The sequence below is a fragment of the Narcine bancroftii genome, chromosome 1 (genome assembly GCF_036971445.1).
Source record: "Narcine bancroftii isolate sNarBan1 chromosome 1, sNarBan1.hap1, whole genome shotgun sequence".
Taxonomy (NCBI): Eukaryota; Metazoa; Chordata; class Chondrichthyes; order Torpediniformes; family Narcinidae; genus Narcine; species Narcine bancroftii.
Window position 1 is genome coordinate 84,684,412 of NC_091469.1, and position 27,051 is coordinate 84,711,462.

The window sequence follows — 27,051 nt, forward strand, 5'->3', positions numbered from 1 at the left end:
GCACATCTTTACTCAAATTAGGTGCCCAAAACTGTACATAGTACTCTAAGTGAGGTCTCACCAGTGCTTTATAGAGTCTCAACATTACATCCCTGCTCTTGTCTGCTATTCCTCTGGAAATAAATACCCACATTGCATTCACCTTCTTCACTACTGACTCAACCTGAGGTTAACCTTTAGGGTATCCTGCATGAGTCTCTATGCACCTCAGAATTTTGAATTTTCTTGATTTAGGATTGTTTAAACATTGGGATTCCCAGAAATATGTTGCCCATAAGAGAGTAAAATATCTAATTTTTACCCTGAGCTATAAAATCAAAGAAACATCAGATTGTTAAAAACCCCAAAACAAAACACTGCCAACTCTCCACATACTGCCTGTCCTGCAGAATATCTTCAACAATTTCTGTTTCAAATTCAAATCTTTGTTCTGTGGGAAAAGCAGAATATGGGTACTGCTGTCAACATTGGCATTTACTGCCCATCAAAGATGTGCTTCCAAAGGATAGCCTCCACTTGAACCTCTGGCATCAACCTGGTGAAGGAACTCCCCATATAGTGCTTGCTAAATCATCATGGTCCACAACAAACATGTGGCTTGTAGAGTCATAGTATCCTACAGAACAGAACAGGCTGCTTCGCCAAACTCAATCCATATATCTTTACCTCATTATCGAGCTCTAGTCCTGAGGTTACAAGAACATCCTCTTTATCCAACCACTCATCTGTGATTGGTACTTCTGGGTAATAATATTCATCTCCATAATTTTCATAGTATCCAGCGTCCACTGTGGGGTATTCCTCAACTGTGGTTTCTGGGATGGTTGCTGTGGTTTCCTCAACCACCTTTTCCATCTTTTCAGTCAGACTCTCCTATTAGTTAATAATTAAAGTTAAAAATTTAGACACATGATTGGATCTTCATGCCTTCCACCAGCATCATTCTGCTGTCTGTTCTATTATTCCATTGTGATGTTCCTCACCCCTCCAGCACCTGCTGGAGTGATCATTGATCACGTGCCCCAGTCTCACACCATGCTTTCCTAATGGTCTGTGACCTCCTTCATTGCTTCCTGTATACCATCATTCTTGACCATTTTATGTTCCCCCCAATAAACCCCCAATCCCCAATGCCCAGTCCCTGTGTCCTATGTTCTACTATGCTAGCCCCCTAATGGCCCTTTGATCCTAACCCCAATCTCCATGGTTGTCCTCCCACAGTCCTCATGCTTGTGCTCGGAGCCTATTCCTACTACCCTTTCATCCTACTGCCCTCGTTCCCCACTCCTTCACAGGCCCAGCTCCACTATACCCAAATATGGTCCAGCTATCACCTACCACTCTATTATCCTCTTGCCTTTGCTTTGCCTCACTTCCTCAACACCCAATATCCTAAAATTTAATGCCCCTGTGCCCCAGCCCCACTGCCCGATCCTAATTTCCCTTGGTAAAAACACAATGCTGGAGGAACTCAGCAGGTCAAACAGTGTACTTTATGTAGCAAAGATAAAGATACATGACCTACATTTCGGGCTTGAGCCCTTCAAGGTATGAGCAAAATGACAGCAGGTGCTCGAACAAAATGGTTGGGATGGGGCATAGGAGGAGCACAGTCCCAAAGGCAAGAGGTAATAGGTGGATAAGGGAGGGAGGGTGAGGGGGGAATGGCTCTGTGAATGGAGAGGGAAGAGGGTGGAGAGGTGGAAGAAAGGAGAGAGAGGGATAGGAAAGAGAGAGAGAATCGGGTGTGGGCTAGCAGAAACCAGAGAAGTCAGTTAATACCATCAGAATGGAGAGTGTCCAGACAGAAAAATTAGATGTTGCTCCTCCAATTTATGGATAGTTTGGATTTGACTAAACATGAGGCCATTGACAGACATGTCAGCACAGGAATGGGGCTGTCTGTCCATGGCTTCATGCACTATCAAACCTAGACCACCCATAATCTCCAACTGAATGGAATTAACATCAACTTCTCCAGTTTCTGTTAGCCTGCTCTCTGTTCTCCCTCTCTGTTCCCCATCCATCTCTCTTCTTTTTTCTAGCTCTCCATCCCCTTCCCTCTCCATTCACCAAACCACCCCCCGCCCCACCCACCCCCCAGAGATTGCTGGTGTGCTCTCCTTCCCTTATCCACCTATTACCTCCTGTCTGTGGGACTGTCCTCCTCCCCCTCCCCTTCTCCCACCATTTTGTTCAGGCACCTGCTGACATTTTTCCATACCTTGATGAAGGGCTCAAGCCAAAAACATTGATTTTGTATCTTGATTTTGTTACATAAAGTACACTGTTTGACCTGCTGAGTTTCTCCAGCATTGTTTTTTTTTACTTCAATCATCGTGTTTGCAATCCTAATTTCCTAGTTCACTTACCCAAGGCTCATTCCGAACAATATACTGTCTCAAACCCATAATTTCTCATAACTTTATGGCCTGCATGCCAAAACCTCCCAATGCCCCATTATCTCATTCTTCTGTGACCATTTACCCAGTTTCCCATTATCCACCCCCCCACCCATACCATGATTCCCCAAGGCCTCATTATAACACTAAGCTCATCCCAATCCTCATTGCCCCAATTTGCCTATTGTCTAATCCCTTCCGTCCACTGTGGCCATGGCCCATTATTCCACCACTATTGTTTCTCAGAGATCCCTTATTCTATCATCTCTGTCTATTAAAGCCCTGTTCTTCCACCATCCAAATGACCAAGATTCACAGCTTACTTGTTGATCTGGTACCGCGGTGATAGGACCTGTGATTTGCTCTCCGTAATCCGTCAGTGTTTCGTTGGGCCCTTCTTTGTAGTCGTCTGGGAACTCTTCATAATACGGATATTCATAATAGTAGGTCTCCATAGGCTGCAAACAAATGACAACAGAGCTCAGGGACTTGCTTACTGAGGAACATGAGACGGCAGCATCCCCTCAGACTGAAAGGGAAAAGGAGAGGAAAGGGGGACCAAGGAGAAGAGAGGAGAGCTGAACCATAAGGAGTGAAGGGAAAAGAGTGAAGAAGGGACCTTACTGATCTGGACTGACAGAAGGAAAACAGCCCCACAAAGCAAAAGATCACAAAATATAGATGCAGATGTAGGCCTATCGGCCCATCAAGTCTGCTCTGACCTTCTATCATGAGTTCATCCATCCTCCCACTCAGCCCCACTCCCCAGTCTTCTCCTTGTAACCCTTGATGCTCTGACTAATCAAACACCTGCCAATCCTTGCCTTACACCCATCAACCTTGCTTTCACAGTTGCCTGTGGCAACAAGTTCCACAGACTCACAACTTTCTGGATACAGAAATTTCTCCACATTTCTGTTTTAAATTTACACCTTTTTATTTGAAGATGTGCTCTCCTGTGCTAGACTCCCCTAAAATGGAAAACAACATGTGGATTAACCTCCCCACACCCCCCAACCACTCTCCCACCATATCCACAGATTACTTCCCAACTTCCACAATTAATTCTCTAATATATCCTTACACCATAACCCTCTAAACCCAGAATTGAACACGTCTCCCAAGTTCCATCAGACAATTCAGCAGGATTAAAGGTAGAGGAGGGGTTAAATGAAGAGATTGGTCATTTAGAAACATGGGACACTACAGTACACAATAAGAGGTCCTTCAGCCTATCTAGTCTGTGCTGAACTAATATCTTGCCTAGTCCCATCGACGTATACTCGACCATAGCCCTCCATATACCTCTCCCTTCAATGTATCTATCCAAATTAGCTTGTGGGACATGTTGGAGCCAAGAATCCCAAACACATGGACGATGCAAAACCCACTATATTTATCCCAAAGTATGCTCAGACTAACCCAGCCAACCTCAGGTATCAACGAGGTACAGTCAGAGGTTCACTGGGGGGTTAGGGAGGGATGCAGGTGGGCTTAGGAAGAGGAGAATGGGAGAGGTTAGCACAATGCTGATAATGGCAGTGACCACTGGATTAGAATCCAGTGCTGTCTGTAAGGAGTTTGTACATTGCCCCTGTGTCTGCATGGGTTCCCTCTGGGTGTTCTGGTTTTCTCCCATCCTTCAAAATGTACAGGGATTGAGGGCAATTAGGTGTAATTGGGTGGCATGTGCTTGTAGGCTGGAAAGGCCTGTTACCATGATGTATGTATTAAAAAAAAAACAGGAACTGGGAAGGGAGGAACATCAAAACTGTGAGGGAGGAAGGAAATGGATAAAACAGGGAATGGGGAATCTGTGGGAAGGGTGGGATAATGGGGAAAGGAGAACAGAGAACTGGAGGAAGGGTTTGAGGGGTGATGGAAGGGAGTGCCAGTGGCTGTAGAAATCAGCAACATTGAAGCCACAAGAGACAATCTTGGAACCTTTAAAAATATACTGAAAATTGTTCCATTGCTTTGAACCTCTAATGTTCCATCTGCCCCTCTGAGCAGCATCAGGACCAGGAACTACCAGTCAGTCTGCACAGGAAGCACTTTTAAATGTTCCAAGCAGCTTAGACATACAACCATGGCTCAGAGGTCTTGCAAATCAGTCACCATCACTCCCACTTTAGCCAAGTTAGTCATAACTAATGATGTTTGCTTTTGATCTCAGTCTTGAATACAAACTTCTTTCATGACTTTCAGTGCACTTGGGACTGATAGGAGGCCCTCAGGAATGCCTTGGATATTTAGACAGAGTACTTTCAAAAGCTCTCCTCTTGGTAAATAGTGTGAGACAAGTTAACCCAGGCTGATGGAATGTGACGATTACACGTGGCAGGATCATGAAGAGGTCAGGTTCTTTCTGCCACTCTCCGGAAGCCACAGGCAGTAAAGAACAAACAAGTACTGGAGAACCTCGGAGACTAGAAGGAGACCCTGAATCTGGGATGTCCTCTACATGCCCCTTCACCCCCACCTCCACCCCCTTCTCTCAGCTTGTTCATGGACCATAATCTCCAGGAAATAAAAAGCAAACTGTAAAATAAAAATAAAATGGGTGTGTTTGTGTTTTACACTTCTTTCTAGTGCTTTTGTTTACTCATTTATAAAATGTTATGGCAATGCAAGAGTGAAGTTAAACCTCATATATAATGATGCAGACAGGCATTAATTGGGGTCTTGGAAATCATTTTCCTGTTAGCACCCATCACCCCTGCACTTAATCTAAAATTTTATTTCTGAAAGATCAGCCTGCTGAATTTCTGCTGCAGGATCCCTGCATGCCAATAGGTTTGAGCGTTGATGTAGAGACTGGGAAATCCTGGACCCAGGGACACACAATTGCCCTGACACTGGAGCACCCAAAGTGGTAGGGGTGCCAATGACTACCCCAACTTTAGTCAGGAATCATCTGAAACAAGATGCAAACAAGCCCAGGAGAAAGATTACTGCAATGCCTTGATTCCACGCAGAATGAAGATTCTCATGGTGTCTTGGTAAGCATGCCAAATAAACCAACTACAGTAAAACCCAATATCCGGCACCAATAGGGATTGATAGATGCCAGATAAGTGAACTTTCTGGTTGCTTGAGATTGTTTGTTGCATAACTGGTGAAGTAATGGTGAAGCATGCGAATTTTAAACCCCTGCATTTTTTAACCTATTCATTTTCTGTGATTTTTTTTGCCAGTTGTTTGAGGTTGTTGATTGCTTGAATTCTGGATAACAAGGGTTTTACTGTATACTGTTGAGGCATTAACCAATATAGAGATTTCTTATTTCAATTTAAATTTCTTTGCATAAATAGTTGTAAAATTTTGAGGGAGAAAAATCTGGGTTTTAATTTCAAGTAAAAATGCATGAACCTAGATTTATTAATGTACTGTATGATTTCAATAAAGTTCCAATATGAGTGAATATAGAACTTAATAAAATAAGGGAGGTAAACCCACAAAAATGTATTTATAAATGGAATACAAGATTGTTAATAGTGAATAGAGAAACACCCATACTGAAACATTTAATTGTGCTTTGGAATAAGGTTGATAAAAGGATTGGAGGAGGAGGTTTAATGCCAAGAAGAAATTAAAGATTGTTTTGAAGCCAGGAAGGAAAAGTTTAAAGGTATTAGAAAATACTCAATTTTGTTATTTTCAAATTAGGAGATTTCTACATGAAAGATTTGGTCAAGATTTAGTATTACCAGCAGAAATGGAGGTAGAGTTATTGTCATGTACTGGAGATATAAAGAAATTTATTTCAAATATGTACAAATTATTACAAAAGAAAGCTCAGAAGGAAGGGGTTTATAAATCAAGGCATAGATAGGAAGTAGATTTAAATAAGCAAATAGATGAATATAAATGGATTTAGATATGTAGAGAAAGTATGAAAGTACAATAAATGAGAGATATGGGGTAGTTCATTACAATTTTAACCATCAGTTATATTTGACACCATCAAAATTACATAAAATGAATCAACCTTATTTGGATTTATCTTTTAGATGTGGACAAGAAGTCAGTACATTTTTGCATTCAACTTGGCAATGTTCCACAGTTAAACCTTTTTGTTTTGAAATACGTAATTTATTAGAACAAATAACAGGGGTAAATTTCCCACAGGATCCAATGTTATTTTTACTGGGAGATATTAGAGGGGTTAAACCTGAATTAAAACTGAATATGTATCAAGTGAAATTTGTTCATATTGCTTTGGCAATAGCTGGAAAATATATTGCTCTATCTTGGAAGTCAGATATTGACTTGGGAATGGACAGATGGCATGCAGAAGTTTGCAGTTATATTCCACTTGAGAAAATAAATAACATATACTTTGGAAACTATGGTCCCCATATTTATAAAGTGTGGATATTAATATTTAAATGAATCTCGAACATTCCCTTTCTCTTATAGGTCTCTCTCTCTCTCGCTAATATAAATATAAAAGATACCAAATTTGTGGTGTTAAATTTTAAATAAAGTATATAAAAAAGATGCATAAACCTGATAGAAATTTTCTGTTTTTCTATGCACTATGCTAGTGTGGGGCATTGAAAGGATTGAACCATGGCCATCATGGTCTTGTCGGCCCATCTACATTGTGGAGCAGTGCTGTTGATATGCAAGGTCATGTGACAAGTGCTATTGGTGTATAAACCAAACCAGAAACAGCAAACTCACCGCAAGGTTCCTCTATGTAGGTGGGATACTGGAAGTTCTGGGAGAATTCCTATGGTTCCAATGCAAAGCCAACAAGTTCAACAGCATTTACAGGCAAACAGCCTTAATATTTCAGCCTGTTTCTTTCTCCACAAATGCTGCCTAATCTGCTGAATTTCTTCAGCATTATGTTTGTATCCCAGATCTCCAACCTCTCCAGTATTTTGCTTTTTGGTTGGGTACTTACATCATAATCGTCTAAGTTGGGATCTTGGGATTGTGGCGATTCGGGGAGTGGATTGTCACAGTCAGGGCTGTAGTGTTCACAGTAATCATGAGCTGCTCTGTGGTCAGGTATAATCAAGAGTTGCTGGATATCTCCCTGGAAAAAGAAAGCAGATTACATCAATCACAGTACATCCAAAACACATGCAAGAATACAAATGTGCCGGAGAAACTCAGCAGGTCATGCAGCACCCAGAGGAAGTAAAGGGTAACCAATGGTTCATGCACGGACCCTTCTCAGGAATAAGTAAAACAAAAGCAGGCAGATGTCTGAATAAGGTGGCGAGGGGGAGGAGAAGAAGAGGAAGGAATGGGGAAGAACACAGGTTAACAGTTAAGTAATAGGTGGTTACAGGTCAGAAGGTAGAAGAGAAAAGAGCTAATCAACAAACTGACCAATCCAAAACATAACCAACTTTTCATTGATCAAGATGAGGCTTTTTAGCTTTTGTTGCCTGTCTAACAATGAGATCATGCCCACTGGCCCAACTTCAGATACCCTGCTCTCCTCAAGAACCCTTTGTTGCTTGAGAATCAAAATATATCTCAATGTCAGACATTTAAGCAACAACTGCTATCCATGTCAGTGAATTCCAACCTTCTAACATTCTCTGTTTGCTGACGTTCCTAATTTACTCCCTGGAAGAACAAGAGAAGCCCAGCGTTCTATTTTACATAGTCACAACCTGGAAGTGTTGATTCTTGCTTTTTGCTCAAGAGACATTGCCTGACCATCTGAATATTTCCACTATTTTCTCCTTTTAAACAGGACTTTCAGTATATGCAGTTCTTTACGATTTTAATTTTTCGGTCAGATTTTATCTGAAAATGCACTTGGAACAGTCCGAGATCTACTGTTGCATTGAGAAGCTACATAAATGCAAATTGTTATTGTTACTGAATCAGAGACCACCAAGTTATCTTGAAAGAGCTTTTTGACAATTGAAATTAAATATTAGCAGTGCTGGTAATGGAAACAATTTATTGTTGGCGAAATCAATTCTAAACCCGGATGAGTGTTGAATAAACAGAGATATACAAGAGTGCAGAGAGTTAAATAACAACATCCTTGCCACTTTTAAAATCTTTCCAGAACCTTTCTCCCACACTCTTCTCTCTGTTCATCTGCTTCAATTCCCCTCCCTCCTCCATCACTTTGATGGAACACAGTGACTTGCTGCTGCTATTGCGCTCGTGTGCCCTGGAAGGTATTGGAGATCCTTTCTCATTCTGCATCTCAGCAGTGGCTGAGGTATATGTCTTGGCTCAGTGGGAATGCCTCTGGAATGGGGTTCCTGTCTGTTTCCAGAGACATGTTATCTGTGCCAGCATCAGTGCTGAGGAAGGCTCACTGTTGAAGAGGTGCTACTGAGGTAGTTGCAGCACCACTAGGGGATGGCTGGATTGTTGGGGATACAGTACTGAGTATTGCACTATCAAAGTACTCGCTATTGGAGGGCTGGTACTATGGAGTGTTGGATCATTCGAGGGACAGTAATGAAGGAGTGCTGCATTGTCGGAGGGGCAGTACTGAGGGAGTGCTCAACTTACAGGAGGCTAGGACTGAATAAGGTGGTCATTCAAACTTACCAAAAATGGAGGGCACGCAGAGTCAGCGTCAGAAACTCCCTCGAGCATGCGCCAGTCAGCACTTCATGCACCGCCATCACACTTCCCCGTCACACTACATTTAATGGTAAGTGCCTTTCCTGCCACTGAATTTGTCCTCCATTTGAGACTACCATCTCGTCTTCCCTGTGCTGATGTTCCCTCTCAACCGCTGGACTTATTCCACATGTTTCTCTTCCCTCCCCCAGCTTACTAACTCACATGAAGGATTTATTTTCATGTATCCTTTTTTCAACAAGACCCTCCAAGTAGAGGCTGACAAATTTGAGATGCCCTGCAGCTGCTGATTGTAAACATCTTATTTACCCAACCTGAAAGGAGCAGTGAGCACAGACTAAGCATGTCTAAGCAAGATCACAGCAACAGCTGCAAACTAGTCAAAACTGGTCCTCACATCTGACCAGGATCCCTCTCCCTTATCAAAGCACTCCAGGCCCTTTTGCCCTCAACACTGTGGAGCCACTTTCCACAAGCTTAACATTCTCTGGTCTACACAGCTTGCTCCTTGAATCTTCTGTGATTCCTCACTGTGGGAGTGTCGGCTGCTTGGTCGCATGCTTAATATTGATACAGACCACCATCTGGCTCACTCGAACTGAGGGTGGAATCGCCAAATACTGATCCTTTCCCAGAACACTTTTCAGCATCTTTAATGCTAATTTGTCATAGTTTTCTCTTTAAATATATATCAAATAACAAAACAATTCGTTTCATGTGACTGCACACACAAGAGTGGAAATGGTGAAGGGGGTGCTGAAGATGGGGAGAGTGGGTCAGGGGCAGTGAAAAAAGTGGAGAGGACATGGAAAAGGAGTTGGATGTGGCAGTGAGGGAGTGTGCGAGAGAGGGAGGGAGGGAGCAGAAAGTGAGAAAGGAGAAAATGCTTCAGCAAAACAGAGGGTGAGAAGGAAGACAATGGAGAGTGTGATGAGAGAGGGGTAGCACAGGGAGAGAAGAGTAGTGGAAGAGAGGAAGTGCAGTGAGACTGGGCTGCACTAGTGGAGCTGCGGTACAGGACAGTGGCCACAGCGGCAGACTAGTTAGGGGCTCTGCGGATGAAGAACACACAGTGACTCAAGGCGAGGAACCCATGCAGGCTGTGGGCTGCTCGAGTCTGGCTGGAGACTGGCTAAAGGGGTACCAGGCATCAGAATTGAGACCTGAGAGGGTGCTGAAAGCTTCCTGATTGTGTGGGAGGTTTGGATTATGGACCTCAGGTTTCCAATGGGTATGGACCCTGCGTGGCTTCAGAACTATGGGGGCACTGGAGGCATAATCCATGGGCACTCTGTGACTCTGGGAAGATTCTCTTTTTGTTCTCTTTCTTCGACTGTAAGGGGTGCCAGGCAATTTCTGCTGATGGTGATGGTGAATTTTTGGCAGATGGCAAATTAAGTGCAATTTTATTTAATATTACATCTGCTTATTCCGTGAAAATAAAAAAAAATCTTGAATCTTGAAAGTGAGAAGCAAGTGTGGTGAGGTGGGGGAAGTGTGGTGAGGGGGGAAGTGTGGTGAGGTGTGGGAGTTTGGTGAGGGGGAAGTGTGGTGAGGGGGGAGTGTGGAGAGGGGGGGAGTGTGGTGAGGGGGGAAGTGTGGTGAAGGGGGTGTGGTGAGGGGGGAAGTGTGGTGAGGTGGGGGAAGTGTGGTGAGGGGGGAAGCGTGGTGAGGTGGGGGAGTTTGGTGAGGGGGAAGTGTGGTGAGGGGGGAAGTGTGGTGAGGGGGGAAGTGTGGTGAAGGGGGGAAATGTGGTGAAGGGGAAGTGCGGTGAAGGGGGAAGTGTGGTGAGGGGGGGGAAAGTGTGGTGAGGGGGTTGGAAGGGAGAAGAGGCAAATGGACAAATGCTGAAGGGAACTGTGGGAAGATCAGAAAGAAAAGATGGGTGGGGAGAAAATGGAAGACAGAAAATTATTCAGAGAAAACAGGGAAGGGGATGCAGAAAGAGCAGACAATAAAAAGGACAGAGGGAAGAGGGAGAAAGAATGAAAGGGAAAGGGAGGGAATGGAGAGACAGGTTTACTGACCTATCTCTCAGTTAGCAATGGCACTGAAAGTATCTTGGTGTGGAGGATTGTTTAAGAACCATACAGATTCAATTAAAATCATGCACCATATTAAATAAACACACATCCAAATGAAGTCAGGCCCCTCCCTCTGAAATTGTGCACACTTGGGAGAACTAGACTAAATCTGGCACAGATATCCAAAACGTTCATCAAGGAACATCAACACATTTTGCTTTAAAATTATTAAATATTTGAAAATAACTATTAATCATAAAGACCCTGAAGCACTGTTTTTGGCAAGTAAGATTATACATATACTTCATGGAGATGGACCTCAGAACATAAAATACACTGTTCGGTTGCAGAAATGAAACTGTTAATTTAACGGCAAGATTCTTCTTGCAACCAGTCACAGTTGAATTGCTTTTGGTTACAAAACTGCAAAGATCCTGAAGCACACAAAAATTTAGTAGGAAGCAGAAAGAATGTCTCTGCTCCCACAATCTGATGAAGAGTTGGAAAGAGAATTTCTACTGACCTGTATGCAAGGACATAATGTGACTGTAAAGAGTTTTTTTTTTAATTTAGAAATACAGCATGGTAACAGGCCCTTCTGGCCCACAAACCTGCACTGCCCAAATACACTCATGTGACTAATTACCCTACTAACCTCGTATGTGTTTGGAATGTGGGAGGAAACCAGTGTACCCGGAGGAAACCCACGCAGGACATAGCAAGAACTTATAAACTCCAGATTCGAACCCTGGTCGCTGGCGCTGTTGTAGCATTGTGCTAACCACGACACAAAGTTGTTTAAGATTATGAAATTACTGGCTTTCTGCTTTATGGTGTGAAACATATCTCGCAGGAGGGAACTGTGCCAAGCTGAGTGTAGTGCAAGAAGTGTACCAATGCTGAATCAACAGTAGCTGGTTCTTTGGTTGGCATGTGCAGAGGAGATTGCATCATTCAGTGAGTCAGTCTTGGAATATCTGACAGATACTTGGGTGATGAGAGATGCCAGACTGTGATGAAATTGTGACTTACACCAGGCACATTCATCAGTAAAGGTCTTCCCCAGGGACTCAGCATCAGTCTCTCACACGCAGGGTGGAGATAATAGTGTGTATCATCACCATCTCAGCCAGTCTGAGGCACCAGAAACCCACAATGAGGTTTCTAGTTGGTCATCTTTTAGCCTGAGTGAATCTCTTGATGTGCTAATGTACAGACTATTGTCTCCAAATGCTGAGAATGGCCAAATGACAATTGGAGGTCCATGCAAGTGTGTCAGAGTTTACAGTGGGTACAGGAAGAGTATCAGTAGGCCCTTTCAAGCTGCCATATAAAATGGGGTTAACTGGGCAATATGCCCGGTTAGCGCCCCACTCATACGACAGCTTGAAAGGGTCCAACCCGGTCAGCGTGGTCCTAATCCAACCGGGTCCTTGACCTACCTCAGATGTAGTCAGAGAACCCAATTAAACTTAACTAAGTGGCATCCACCAGCGACTTGAACAGGAAAATGGCCAACCTGATTACTCCTGTGATGTCAGCGCTTGCCTGTCGTGATCGGGGGGAGAAAAGGGTTACTGCCCCAGGGCCCAGGAGGGTTGGGGGGGTAAGAGGTCGCTGCTGTGAGGGGGGGGCCACAATTTGGGGAATTGAGGTTGCTGCCATGGGGGGGAGAGGTGCCACGATCAGTGGGAGAGAGGTTGCTGCCGCAGGGGGTGGGGAAGGAGAAGGGTCGCTGCCGCTGGGGGAAAGAAGAGGGGTCACTGCCGCGGGAGGAAAGGAGAGGGATCAATGCCATGGTGGGGTAGAGGAGAGGGGTCGCTGCCACAGGGGGTTAAGGAGAGGGGTCGCTGCCGCGGGGGTTAGTGAAGAGGGGTCGCTGCTGCGGGGGGTAAAGGAGAGGGGTCACTGTCGTGGGGGGTAGAGGAGAAGGGTCGCTGCCGGGGAGAGGTCACTGCCACGGGGGATATGGGGGAGAGTGGGGGGAGGGGTGCTGCAAACTGCCGCTGTTGCGAATGCCACTCCGGTTCGCAGGTACAGCTCAATGTTCGCGGCAGCGGGACGTTGCTGAGGTGGAGGGGATGCACGATTGACAGGATGGATATTAACAGTAGGAGTGGCGACTGACATGGGGGAGGATGATTGATGGGGGGGTTGTGGTGACTGACAGCTGGTGGGGGGGGGGGCAGGGGAAACTTACCAGTAGTTCCCATGAGTGCGTGACGTGTCACCTACCGCATCATCGTGGAGGCAGGATCCTCCTTGGGTCGATTCCCCTGCAGCTTAAAAGGTGTTTCCAGCACCTTTGCCCCAGTAATCGCACCTGGGTCCCAAGAGGGCTACCCAGGTGCTGCAGTTTAAAAGAGCCTAGTGTTTACGGGAAGTCCCTGTAAGTGTGTCAGTGTTTTCAGGGACCCAGAGAGAGTGTCAGTGTTAAAAGGAGACACAGGAAATTTGTCAGTGTTAACAGGGTACCCAGGAAGTGTGTCAGTTGACCCTTTCAAGCTACCATGTAAAATGAGGTTAACCGGGCAATTTGCCTGGTTAGTGCCCCACTCACCTGACAGCTTGAAAGGACCTGACCCAGTCAGAGCCATCCCAATTCAATCGGGTCCCTGCCCTACCTCAGGGAACCCAGTAATACTCACAAGGTCACATCCTCCTGCGGTTTGAAACCAAAAATGGGTGACCCGGTTGTTCCGGTAACATCAGCGCTTACACGCTGGAGTCACAACGAAACCCCTGGTGAAGTGTCTGCCACGAATAGGAGGGGAGAGAGAGGCCATTGCCACAAGGCCAGGATGGGTGCAGGATGGGTCGCTGCCGCAGGGCTGGGGGGGTGCCACAATCAAAGGGAGAGGGGACGGTTGCCATGGGGAAGGGGAGAGAAGTCAGCTACCGCGGGGGAGAGGAGTCGGCTGCCACGCAGGCGGGGTGGGGGGAGCACAATTGATGGTGGGAGGGAGACAGACAGCCGATGAGGGAGTGACTGACAGCTGTTGGGGGTGGGGAAGGTGGAGATTAGTTTGCATGACGCATCACTTACCACGTCATCGCGGGGATGAGATCCCCCTTAAGTCATCGGGTTGGCGATTTACTGGGACTATCCCCCCTCAGCTTAAAAGGTGCTGGAGGCACCTTTGCCTGACTAATCACACCTGAGTCCCGGAAGGCTACCCAGGTGCTGAAGCTTAAAAGCATCTAGTGTTAACAGGGGACCCAGGGAGTGTGTCAGTGTTAACAGGTGGTCTCTGGGAGTAGTCAGTGTTTACAGGGGAGACAGTGGATGTCATTGTTTTCAAGGGGTTCCCAGGGGTGTGTCAGGGTTTACAATGGGAACTGTATTTGTCAGTGTTTACAGGGGGTTCCCAAGAGTGTCACTGTTTACAGGGAGTGGGGAGGGGAGAGTGAGTCAGTTTTTACAGAGGGTGTATGGGAGTCTGTTATTGTTCACAGATACTTTGGGAGCATGTCAGTGTTTACTGCACATCTCTATTTACAGGGCTTTCCCAGTAGCCCCCTGGAGTGGCGGGGAGGGGGTTTCCGAGTTATCATTGATAAGTTAGGAAACATTTGTTTTGGTTTCACACGAGAAAGGAAACAATGAAAGATGTCGTCTGATTTTAAGCTGCATCTTATTACAGTCAGAGAGAGAGAAAGAGAAAGGGATGTTCTTGGGAGTGATATTGGGATCAGGAATTTGAAGTGATTAAACAGGCCCTGTAATGGCCAGAAGGTTGGCACAGAGTTTAAGGACCTGGAACCACAGCTGTTCCTCTTTAAGCTCCAGTTCATACTTGGCAAACAATTCCGCTGCAGTTTTTAGCTCGGATACTGTCCACTTAAGCTTCCAAATATATTGCTGCCAATATGGAGTGTTTACTCACCTGGCAATATGGCTGTTCAGCAAAAACCGCCTGTAGCCTGCACTCATCAAGAGTTAGACCCCAGCACACCTTGGGTGTCTGCTGGGTTCCAGTGAAGTGGCTCAGGTCAGGCATCCTACAGAACTTGATCCCAAATATCATATTATGTCACCAGCTGATGGCAGAGATCAAACACTCAGCCCCCAACATTACCCATTTTCAGTCACAACATTAAAACAGATTCCCCTCACCAGTCAACTGTGGACCAGAACTTCAACTGTACCCTGATGTGGCATGGTACACTCAGTGACTGTAGTGATCTTCATTGCAAGCCAGCAGCAGCATGAGGTTACCTCATTTTACAGCCTGTGCCTCCAAGGGAAATGAGCAGAGTAACAGATAACTGGCCCTCTCACAACACTTAGCAGGCCCAGCTGCCTTAGTTTCACTCTGTCCCATCCCTACATGGATTTGTTTTAATTCCCAAAATTGGCTGCTGCAGGTACCCGGTGGTGTCTGGAGACATTGACTCTGGCTAAGCTCGTGGGTGCGCCATCTTTCATTGAAGACCACCAGGAGCTCTTGTCTTCTGCGGCGATGTGGATGCTGCGTTGCATCCTTACCCTGCGTCTTGGGCCTCTCCCTTTGACCACCCCAGTAGCTGTAAGGAAGTTGCTCCCTCAGTCTGCTGGAGGGCAGCAAGTCACAGTTTGGAGGATCAGCGATACAGTTCCACATCTCAATGTTGTGCAGATCACAGGGACATCTCCCTGCCTTCATCCCTCCACATGCCACAGATCATGGTTCTAGGCAGCAGATGAAGCCACCGCAAGTAATATCAGGACCTGTCGAAAGGTTTAAACTGCTCCATCATCAGCTAGTTAGCCAGCACTCCACGTCCAGGGCTAATACGAATCCAACCAATAATTTTCTGGTTATTATCATGTCACTATTGTGTAGTTTCATTGTGTACACCTTGGCTGCTATGCTTTCTAGATGAGACATTCTCAATCTTTGTATTAGCTATGACCTCCTCAGGACTCTGCTCAAATTTTATGGTGAAACAGTCAAATTTAGTTTGATTTTTCTGTACTTTTCTCCTACTGACTACATAAAAACATACAAGATATTTGTTATGTGAGTTGAAAATTTAAAAAAATAAGACTTTTACTTAAATATTCAGTGGCCCCAGTGGAGGGCCTTGTTGAAAATGGTTGTTCTAGATTACCAAGACAGTACCAAGATGATTAAATTTGTTGTAATACATTTAGGTAAGGCCCCACAATTTCCTTGTTTCAGTGGGGTAGTGTGGGAGGATGTGACAGAGGTTGGTGACTCAGCACTACCTACATTACCCAATGGGAGGTACAGAGGTTGTGTGAACCTGCACCCACCCCCCCATGTTAGCCAAGGGAGAAGGTTACAGAGGTTGGGTGACTCACCATCATCCACATTACCCAATGGGGGGGAGGGGATTTACAGAGGGTGACCCAACATCCACGTTACCCAATGGGAGGTACAGAGGGGTACACAGAGGTTGGGTAACCCACCATCCATGTTACCCAATGGGAGGTACAGAGGTTGGGTAACCCACCATCCACATTACCCAATGGGAGGTATAGATGGGTATGGAGGCATATGTGTAACCCACCTCTCATTAATCAGTGACATTGAAAGAGTGAATCAGTCGCTTCAGTCACTGGTTGTTGAACATAAGCCGCAAGGAGAAGAAATTTTATTGGAGTATTGGAAATGGGAAAGATCACTAAACACTTCGAGTCCATTTAGCCACTCAGTTGGATTCAGTACATTTATTATCTAACTGCAGGAACCCTTCATCATCCTATTCCTCATACTTTTCATTGACAAAAATCTACCAATCTCTAAAGTGAAAAATAATCCTTGACCCATCAACAACTGGTCCAGGTCCAAAACTCTGGTTAGCATTTACTTCCTCTAGGTGTTGCATAACCTGCTGAGTTTTTCTAGCATGTTTGTGTATTGCATCCACTATCCCTATTGTCCCCTCCTACATCCCTACCCAGTAACTTCTAGTCCTTCAAACTCCTAATCACCTCCTCTAGCAATAAATTTGAGACCTTTGCTACTCTGACCTCCTCAGTTTTTAGCTGCCTAATGTACTGGCACCTCCTAAAATCCCCTTATCCTTCTCTCTCACATTCTCAATGCCTCTTCTTTAAATATATCTCTTTATCATCTTTTGGATAACCTCCCCTAATACCTCCTTCAGGGAGTGTGTTAGGTACTTTTGTTTTAGCTTGAGGATGTGCCTCAAAATATCCTGAAGAAAATAAACTCGAGGAGCAACTCACTAAATTCCTCCTAGACAGCCTTAAACGTAATAACATGAACATCAGTTTTTTCCAATTTTAGAAAATGTCCACCTCCATCTGGTTCCACTGTTTCTATTTCTTCTTTACCTTCTCCTGTTCTTACCTTTCTCTCAAATGCAGACACTCCCCTTCCCACCCCAGCAGAGTTTTTCCTTCTAGCAAGCTCTCCATCTCTCCCACATCTGTCCAATACCCTATCACATCTTGGCCCCTCCCCAACTTCATTCCCTTTCATACATGTAATATCACGCCTTCTTCCTTTAGTTCATTAAAAGGTCCCAACCCAAAACATTGCCTGACCATTTCTGCCCATGGATGCAGCTTGACTTGTTGAATCCCTCCAGTTTCTCACACCTCACCATCTCTGATTTGTGAAGGGCTCCCCTATACATATACAATGCAGAAGGTCAGGTACAGAGGAACAGGTTGCAAGAGAAGGGTTATGCGCATTTTACAGTTGTACTCAATCTTGTGAGCAATGTACCCTTTTACGTACTGTGACTGGAATTAACTGCGGGAAGCCATAGATCATAAGGAGCAGTGGCAACTTGGGTTAAATTCAAAGACAGCAAGCCAACCAATCTCAATAGTAATAACTCCCAGGAGCTTATTTTAAAATGCTACAATAATGGAAAATATACCGAAACTCATCTGGCTTGTACACCAGGCAGAAATTTTTACTGCAGTGTCTCTCTCTCTTCCACCCACAATGAGCTCATTCCCCAAACCAACTATATTTGGAACCTTGCAAGTGCTGCTACTCTTGAAATTCATATGGCTTGGTTTTCATCTGCTCACTCTGGCTAGGTAATGCCCACAGCTGTCTTCATCTGCACTTTGTCCAAGAGCCCTACTCCAGCCCACATGAGACATTATCTGCAACAGTCTCTTATTGGTTCCAAAAGGTTGGGCTGATGCAGTGTCTGAACCAGGAATGCTCCAATCAATCTGTCTTGATCATTCACTTCTCGTCCAATCCTCAAAAGCAAGTCTTGTCTGAGCACATACTATTGGAGTTTCAGAATGGAATGAAATTTGAGTACAAATTGTTTAACAACATGAGAAAAGAAATAGATGGAGAGCAGAGAGGTCTATCTTTCACAAATTAGTTTCGTTTTTCTCAGGGCTATAATCATAAGGAATCAGGAGCGTCTGCCACCTACTTATCTTACACTGCATAAGAGGATCAATGGGTTGACACACAGCCTTGGCAGCATGTCTGAGAGCAGGGCATGTCCATAACTTTTTATGTCAGATATGCACAGGTTTAACCCAAAAGATGCTCACAAACTCAAGCTAGCATGCTGGAACATCAGAACCATGCTAGACAAGGCTGACAGCCACCGACCTGAACGTCGGTCTGCCCTCATTGCACATGAACTCCTCAGACTTGACATCGACATAGCCGCTCTCAGTGAAGTCCATCTAGCAGATGTAGGCAGCCTCCAAGAACGCGGCGCGGGGTACACACTCTACTGGTCTGGCAAGCCTTTGGATGAACGACGCCTATCTGGTGTAGGCTTCATGGTCAAGAACTACATTGCCTCCAAACTCGAAAACCTTCTGACAGGCCACTCGGACATGTCCATGCGACTCCCCCTTCAAAACAAGCATCGCATCACCCTTATCAGTGTCTATGCTCCAACCCTCCAGGCGGAACCAGCAGAAAAGGACAAGTTCTACACTGACCTGCGCAACCTCATCCAACGCACCCCTACAGCCGACAAGGTTGTCATCCTTGGCGACTTCAACGCTCGCGTCGGCAAAGACTCAGAAACCTGGCCAGGAATCCTGGGCAAGCATGGCGTCGGCAAGTGCAATGACGATGGGTGCCTCCTGTTGGAGCTCTGCGCAGAACAGCGGCTTGTCATTACAAACACCCTTTTTCAGCAGAGGGACAGCCTTAAGACTACCTGGATGCATCCCCGATCCAAACACTGGCAGCTCCTGGACTACATCCTGGTGCGAGAAAGTGACAAACGAGATGTGCTCCACACCAGGGTCATGCCCAGCGCGGAATGCCACACTGACCACCGGCTGGTTTGCTGCAAGCTTAACCTTCACTTCAAGCCAAAGCCCAGGAACAGTAAAGCCCCCAGAAAGAGGTTCAATGTTGGAAACCTGCAGTCAGACGAAGTGAGAGGAAACTTCCATGCAAACCTCAAAGCAAAGCTCGACGTTGCAATCCGCCTCACGGACCCGTCCCCTGAAACCCTCTGGGATCAGCTGAAGACTATCATACTGCAATCCACTGAAGAGGTATTGGGCTTCTCCTCCAGGAAAAACAAGGACTGGTTCGACGAAAACAGCCAGGAAATCCAGGAGCTGCTGGCAAAGAAGCGAGCTGCCCACCAGGCTCAATTTACAAAGCCGTCCTGTCCAGAGAAGAAACAAGCCTTCCGTCGCGCATGCAGCCATCTTCAGCGCAAACTCCGGGAGATCCAAAATGAGTGGTGGACTAGCCTCGCCAAGCGAACCCAGCTCAGCGCGGACATTGACGACTTCAGAGGTTTCTACGAGGCTCTAAAGGCTGTGTACGGCCCCTCACCCCAAGTCCAAAGCCCGCTGCACAGCTCAGACGGCAAAGTCCTCCTCAGCAACAAGATCTCCATCCTCAACTGATGGTCAGAACACTTCCAATCTCTTTTCAGTGCCAACCGTTCAGTCCAAGATTCCGCCCTGCTCCAGCTCCCTCAACAGCCCCTAAGGCTAGAGCTGGATGAGGTCCTCACCCAGGATGAGACATACAAGGCAATCGAACAACTGAAAAGTGGCAAAGCAGCAGGTATGGATGGAATCCCCCCAGAGGTCTGGAAGGCTGGCGGCAAAACTCTGCATGTCAAACTGCATGAGTTTTTCAAGCTTTGTTGGGACCAAGGAAAACTGCCTCAGGACCTTCGTGATGCCACCATCATCACCCTGTACAAAAACAAAGGCGAAAAATCAGACTGGTCAAACTACAGGGGAATCACGCTGCTCTCCATTGCAGGCAAAATCTTCGCTAGGATTCTCCTAAATAGAATAATACCTAGTGTCGCCGAGAATATTCTCCCAGAATCACAGTGCGGCTTTCGCACAGAGGAACTACTGACATGGTCTTTGCCCTCAGACAGCTCCAAGAAAAGTGCAGAGAACATCACCTTTGTTGACTTCACCAAAGCCTTCGATACCGTGAGCAGGAAAGGGCTTTGGCAAATACTAGAGCGCATCGGATGCCCCCCAAAGTTCCTCAACATGATTATCCAACTGCACGAAAACCAACAAGGTCAGGTCAGATACAGCAATGAGCTCTCTGAACCCTTCTCCATTAACAATGGCGTGAAGCAAGGCTGTGTTCTCGTACCAACCCTCTTTTCAATCTTCTTCAGCATGATGCTGAACCAAGCCATGAAAGACCTCAACAATGAAGACGCTGTTTACATCCGGTACCGCACGGATGGCAGTCTCTTCAATCTGAGGCGCCTGCAAGCTCACACCAAGACACAAGAGAAACTTGTTCGTGAACTACTCTTTGCAGACGATGCCGCTTTAGTTGCCCATTCAGAGCCAGCTCTTCAGCGCTTGATGTCCAGTTTTGCGGAAACTGCCAAAATGTTTGGCCTGGAAGTCAGCCTGAAGAAAACTGAGATCCTCCATCAGCCAGCTCCCCACCATGACTACCAGCCCCCCCACATCTCCATTGGGCACACAAAACTCAAAACGGTCAACCAGTTTACCTATCTCGGCTGCACCATTTCATCAGATGCAAGGATCGACAACAAGATAGACAACAGACTCGCCAAGGCAAATAGCGCCTTTGGAAGACTACACAAAAGAGTCTGGAAAAACAACCAACTGAAAAACCTCACAAAGATAAGCATATACAGAGCCGTTGTCATACCCACACTCCTGTTTGGCTCCGAATCATGGGTCCTCTACCGGCATCACCTACGGCTCCTAGAACGCTTCCACCAGCGTTGTCTCCGCTCCATCCTCAACATCCATTGGAGCGCTTACACCCCTAACGTCGAGGTACTCGAGATGGCAGTGGTCGACAGCATCGAGTCCACGCTGCTGAAGATCCAGCTGCGCTGGGTGGGTCACATCTCCAGAATGGAGGACCATCGCCTTCCCAAGACCGTGTTATATGGCGAGCTCTCCACTGGCCACCGTGACAGAGGTGCACCAAAGAAAAGGTACAAGGACTGCCTAAAGAAATCTCTTGGTGCCTGCCACATTGACCACCGCCAGTGGGCTGATATCGCCTCAAACCGTGCATCTTGGCGCCTCACAGTTCGGCGGGCAGCAACCTCCTTTGAAGAAGACCGCAGAGCCCACCTCACTGACAAAAGGCAAAGGAGGAAAAACCCAACACCCAACCCCAACCAACCAATTTTCCCCTGCAACCGCTGCAACCGTGTCTGCCTGTCCCGCATCGGACTTGTCAGCCACAAAAGTGCCTGCAGCTGACGTGAACATTTACCCCCTCCATAAATCTTCGTCCGCAAAGCCAAGCCAAAGAAGAAAGAAAGAAAGAACCCCATAGGAAAGTGTCATTGCAAACAAATTGACATCCCACCTCTAGCTGGAACATGTTTGGAGAAACGGGCAGGGAGCAGGGATTTCGCTGAGGTTTCATAAATGCATTAGGATCATGAGTGGCTATCTTTTAGTATTTAAAGGATGCCTGCTTCTGTCACCGACTAAAAATATCTCTGTGGATCTAAAGTTCTCTTCTAAATCAGAGGTCCAATCGCCTCTCAACATGAAACTACAGTATTTTTTTCTTTTTTTCAATAATTTGACTCCATGGTTTCATTTTTTTTGAGAGCATGGATGTCATAGCCTTGTCAACAATTTCCAGAGTCTTGGCAAGACTCTCAAAAGTTTCTAAAATGGTAGGAAAAGTTCCACATTGCCAAGGAAAATGCAAATATAATTACAGTACATTCTTCAACTACGAATTATTCTTTGGGAATCTATCCAGTTACTGGAACATTGCTTCTTTTAGATATTTCTGCCATTTTTATTGTGCTAGCAGTGAGTATGGAACATTAAAAGTCAGATGTTCAACAAGTTGAAGCACTCAGCTGGACAATAGGTGCTTTCAAACTGCCTTGTAAAATGGGGTTAACCAGCAATTTGCCTGGTTAGCGCTTTACTCACAAGGCAGCTTGAAAGGGACCGACTTGGTCAGCATTGTCCAAAGTCAACTGGGTCCCTGCTCTACCTTGGAGGTAGTCAGGGAGCCCAGTTAAACTTACCCAGGATGCGTCGACCAGCAAAATAGCTGAACCAGTTACTCATCACAGGGAAACCTCAGCTGAAGTGTCTGTGGTGATCAGGGGGAGAGAGGTGTCGCTGCCAGGGCCCAGGGTGGAGAAATGGGGGGGGGTGAGAGGTCGCTGCCATGAGGGAGAGAGGAAAGGGGTCATTGCTGCAGGGGAGGGAGGAGAGGGGTCGCTGCCGCGGGGGAGGGAGGAGCGGGATCGGTGCTGTGGGGGGAGAGGGATCGGCTGTCGCGGGTTGGGAGCAGCGCAACTAATGGTGGGAGGGAGACTGACAGCTGGTGGGGGGGACTGGGGAGACTAGTTTGCATGACACGTCACTGACCGTGTCATCATGGAGGCAGGATCCCCCTTAAATTCCCCCTCAGCTTAAAAAGTGCAGGGGACACCTTTGCCGCACTAATCACACCTGGGTCCCAGGAGGGCTACACGGGTGCTACTGCTTAAAAGCACCTAATGTGACAAATATCAAATATGTGGATGGAACCCACATTACAGTCAGCACCATACACTCCCAGTCTAGTCCACTAAGAGTCAGATTCAGAGTAAATTTCCCTCTGCTCTGTCCCATCAAACATTTCTCGGGATGTGTCGAACATGGGGTAAACCTTCCTCCACACTATCTTGTTTTGTTTCAGGACAAAACAATAGTAAGAATAGGTTTAGATTCAGAATTCCAGCCTCTCTGCAGAGTCACATTAACGTCATGGATTACATGGAGAAAAGCACCTGGTACAGTAGGAGTGAATGCCTTCAGCGATGGAGTCTTCATTATTTGGAGCAGCGCAGAGTAAGAGTGATGGTGAACCATAATTCACCTTTGTTGTAATGAGGAATATGTTTTTCACGTTGGACTGAGGAATATCTGAGTTGGCCTATGAAGTTCGATAATTATTTCTTCTAATTGTGATATTGGTTATGAGCATGGAGCCGGTATCTCTACGATAACACTGACATTTAATGCAACACTTACTGAGCTGAATAATCCCATCATCGCAGATGACAGTTTGAGTAAAACAACAAATTGTTTCCTTAATGTGAGCTTCTTTGGAAATATGTGTAAGCTCCTCTGTAATCTCACCAATGATCCAACTCCTCCCAGACTTGTGAGGCTTGGTACGAAGAAGTAGTACTGTAGTAGAAACAGGTATAATGCACCAGTTACCAAATTTATCACACTCTTTCCCACAACCCTGTTGATTACTTCTCCTTGAAGTAGATGTTGAATCAAAAGACAATACCTGAAATAATTTTGAACACCTCTATTAAATCTCCTCTTAATCTCCCAGCTCAAACCATCCAAATGATCACATCCCTCCACAAAAATGATGTCTCTCATCTCTGCACCAATCTAATTAGAATATAACAAACATTAGATCAGGACACAGGAGGCTGAAGAACGGTCACTGGACTTCCTTGAGACAAGGGATTGGGCGATGTCCATGAACTCTGCTGAGAATCTGAACGAGTACACCAAGGCTGTCACACACTGTATCAAACCAGCTGTGGATGAATGTGTCCCCACCAAATCAATCAGGGTTTTCCCAACCAGAACCCCTGGATGAACAATGAAATCCAGAAACTGCTGAGAGCTACATCACAGGCACTTAAGTCCAGCTATCCAGATCAATTCAGCAGGAGCAGGTATGACCCATGGAAGGCTATCTCCTGGGCAAAGTGGAGATTCTGGATGAAAATGGAAACAACAAGGGACATCCAACAGCTGTTCAGGGTCTAAATGCCATAATCTGCTACAAAACCAAATCCGGTAAAGTAGAAGACGGCAAAGCTTCTCTCCCAGAGGAGCTCAATACCTTCTACGCCCAATTTGACAATAATAACAGCGAAGAACCACTCTTCTGCACCCCCACATTCCCTGATGATCCCATCCTGTTTGTAACTGAGGATGACGTGCCCGCTGCTTTCAGGAGGAGTGAATCCGAGGAAAGCATTCGACCCGGATTAAAAATCTGTGCTGACCAACTTATATCTTCAATAGCTCACTCCAGCAGGGCTTGGTACTTACCTGTTTCAGACATCAACCAGAAGAGTGAAAAGTGTAGTAACTTGCCTTAATGACTATCAGCCAGTAGCACTTACACCAACAGTGATAAAATGTTTTGAAAAGCTGGTGTTGAAGTCTATCAGCTCCTGTCTGAGTGATGACGTGGATATATTCCAGTTCACCTGTCGTAGTAACAAGACTACGGTGGACGCCATCTCACTGGCTCCACACAAATCGCTGAAAAATCTAGACAGCAAAGATGGATACATCAGGATGCTCTTTATTGACTACAGTTCGGCATTTAACACCATCGTCCCCTCAAAATTGATCAGCAAACTCCAAGTCCTGGGAGTTAACACCTCACTGTATAATTGGATCATGGATTTCCTCACCTCCAGACCACAATCAGTGAAGATTGGTAAGAATTTCTCCTCCACAATCTCTATCAGTACCACAGCACCACAGGGTTGCATTCTTAGCCCCCTGCTCTAGTTACTTTACACCTATGACTGTGTGTCACGGTACAACAATAATGCCATCTACAAATTTGCTGACAATACCACAGTAGTGGGTTGTATAAAGGAAGTGGATGAATCAGTATATAGGATGGAGATTGGAAACTTTGCTGAATGGTGCTCCATCAACAACCTTGCACTCAATGTCACAAAAATTAAGGAGCTGATTGTTGACTTCAAGAAAGGAAAGCCAGAGGTTTACATTCCAATGATCATTGGAGAACCAGAGGTGGAGAGGGTGAACAAATTTAAGTTTTTGGGAGTCACTATCTTGGAGGATCTTTCCTGGATCCAACACACCAATGGCATCATGAAGAAAGCACGTCAGTGCCTCTACTTCCTCAAGAGTTTGCAGAGGTTTGGTATGACACCAGAAACTCTGGCAAATTTCTACAGAGGTGTGGTAAAAAATGTGCTGACCAGCTGCATCATGGTCTGGTATGGGAACACCAATACCTCTCAGCATAAAGCCTTCTAAAAGGTAGTGGTCACAGCCCAGAACATCACAGGCAAAACCGTCCTCACTATTGAGTACATCTAAATGGAATGCTGCTATCAGAGAGCAGCTACAATCGTCAAAGACCCTTACCATCCAGCACACACTCTGTTCTGGCTGCTGCCATCATGAAAGAGGTATAGGTAACACAAGATTCACACCACCAAGTTCAGGAACAGCTGCTACCCCTCCACCCTCAGACCCCTCAACAATAAACAGACTCATTAAAGGACCCTTATTTCTGCACGGTGCAATACAGAGAGAACAAAAAGAAAATTAATAGTCAGTTTGTTTTCATTCATTATCTGTTTACAGTTCTTTGTATTCATGTTTACTCTGTATAGCTTTTTTTGCACTACCAATTAGTAGTAATTCTGCAGCACCCACAGGAAAAACGAATCTCAGGGTTGCATGTGATGTCAATTATGTGCTCTGAGAGTAAATCTGAAATCTGAATCTGAGGTGCATGGGTAGAACATCTAGCCCTTTGAGCATGCTCTGTCATTCATAAGAACTGATTTTGCTCAGCTTCATTTTCCTGATACATTAATATGTAAAAATTTATCAACCTGATAAATCTTCTCCATTTTCTGTCTGGTTCAGCTTTGAAGGTCAATGAATCTTCCAATCTAACACAAATCTCATGTGACGTAGTGAACCCTGCCTTCTCTTATACCTCTGAGACCTGCTTCCCCTACAGCAGGTATATCAAAGCACTTGAAACCTACCACCAAATCTCTCTTCAAAAGCTTCCAAATTCACCAGAAGGATAAGGAAACCAACATTAGTGTCATCTCCCAGGCCAATTTCTTAGAATTGTGGCCCAATCTAAATGTGATGAGGTACATCAGATAGTTCATGTTGCTTCCTTAACTGACATTGGATGCCTATTCCAAGGCCTGTCTTAGGAAGAGATTATCAGACCACCTAAGGAAAGGATTCAAGGGTATGTTCAAAAGCCTCCTTGAATAAATGTAATTACCACACAAATTCTTGAGTATCCCTGACTCATGACCATGTACTGGCAAAGGAATGTTCAGAATGAGAAAGTTTATAGTGAAGAATGTAATGGCAGACCACTTTGAAAATAATAGGACTGAGCAAAGTCAGCATGGAATTATGAAAGGGAAACATTGTTCTGATTAACTTCCAAGAGTTGCTTGAGAGTGTACCAAGTGGTTTGGATCGTAACCAGTCAATGTGGCATCTTTGGATAAAGTCTCACTCAGAAGAGGTTGGCCAAACAAGGTTAAGCAGACGGAGCTGTGTGTGTGTGGGGGGGGGGGGGAGGGGGTGGGTTGGGGGGGCGGTTGTAGTACACTAACTACATGGAATGAGACTGAAAGCAAAGATTGGAGATGAATGTATGTTTCTCTGGTTGACTGGTACCACAGGGATAAGTGCTTGAGGGCAGCTATTCACAAATGATTTGGTTAGAGAACCAAAGGCCCAAGTATGCTGATGACACAAAATTGAGTGCTATTGTGAGTGGGCAAAAGGATGTAAAAAGGGTTCAAGTCTAGCCTCAAGCTGAGACAGTGAG

General features: G+C 45.5%; 1 protein-coding gene across 4 annotated transcripts in view; it reads right to left on the reverse strand.

Annotated features, from left to right (window-relative positions):
* col5a1 (procollagen, type V, alpha 1) overlaps positions 1-27,051 on the reverse strand; it is a 274,674-nt gene that overhangs the window by 151,576 nt on the left and 96,047 nt on the right. For all 4 annotated transcript variants that reach the window (XM_069931782.1, XM_069931776.1, XM_069931792.1 and 1 more), the window contains exons 5-7: positions 7,318-7,452; positions 2,726-2,860; positions 667-873 (exon numbers count right to left, since the gene is read on the reverse strand). In XM_069931782.1, coding sequence (XP_069787883.1) covers positions 667-873; positions 2,726-2,860; positions 7,318-7,452 — 477 coding nt within the window. The remainder of the gene's footprint in view (positions 1-666; positions 874-2,725; positions 2,861-7,317; positions 7,453-27,051) is intronic.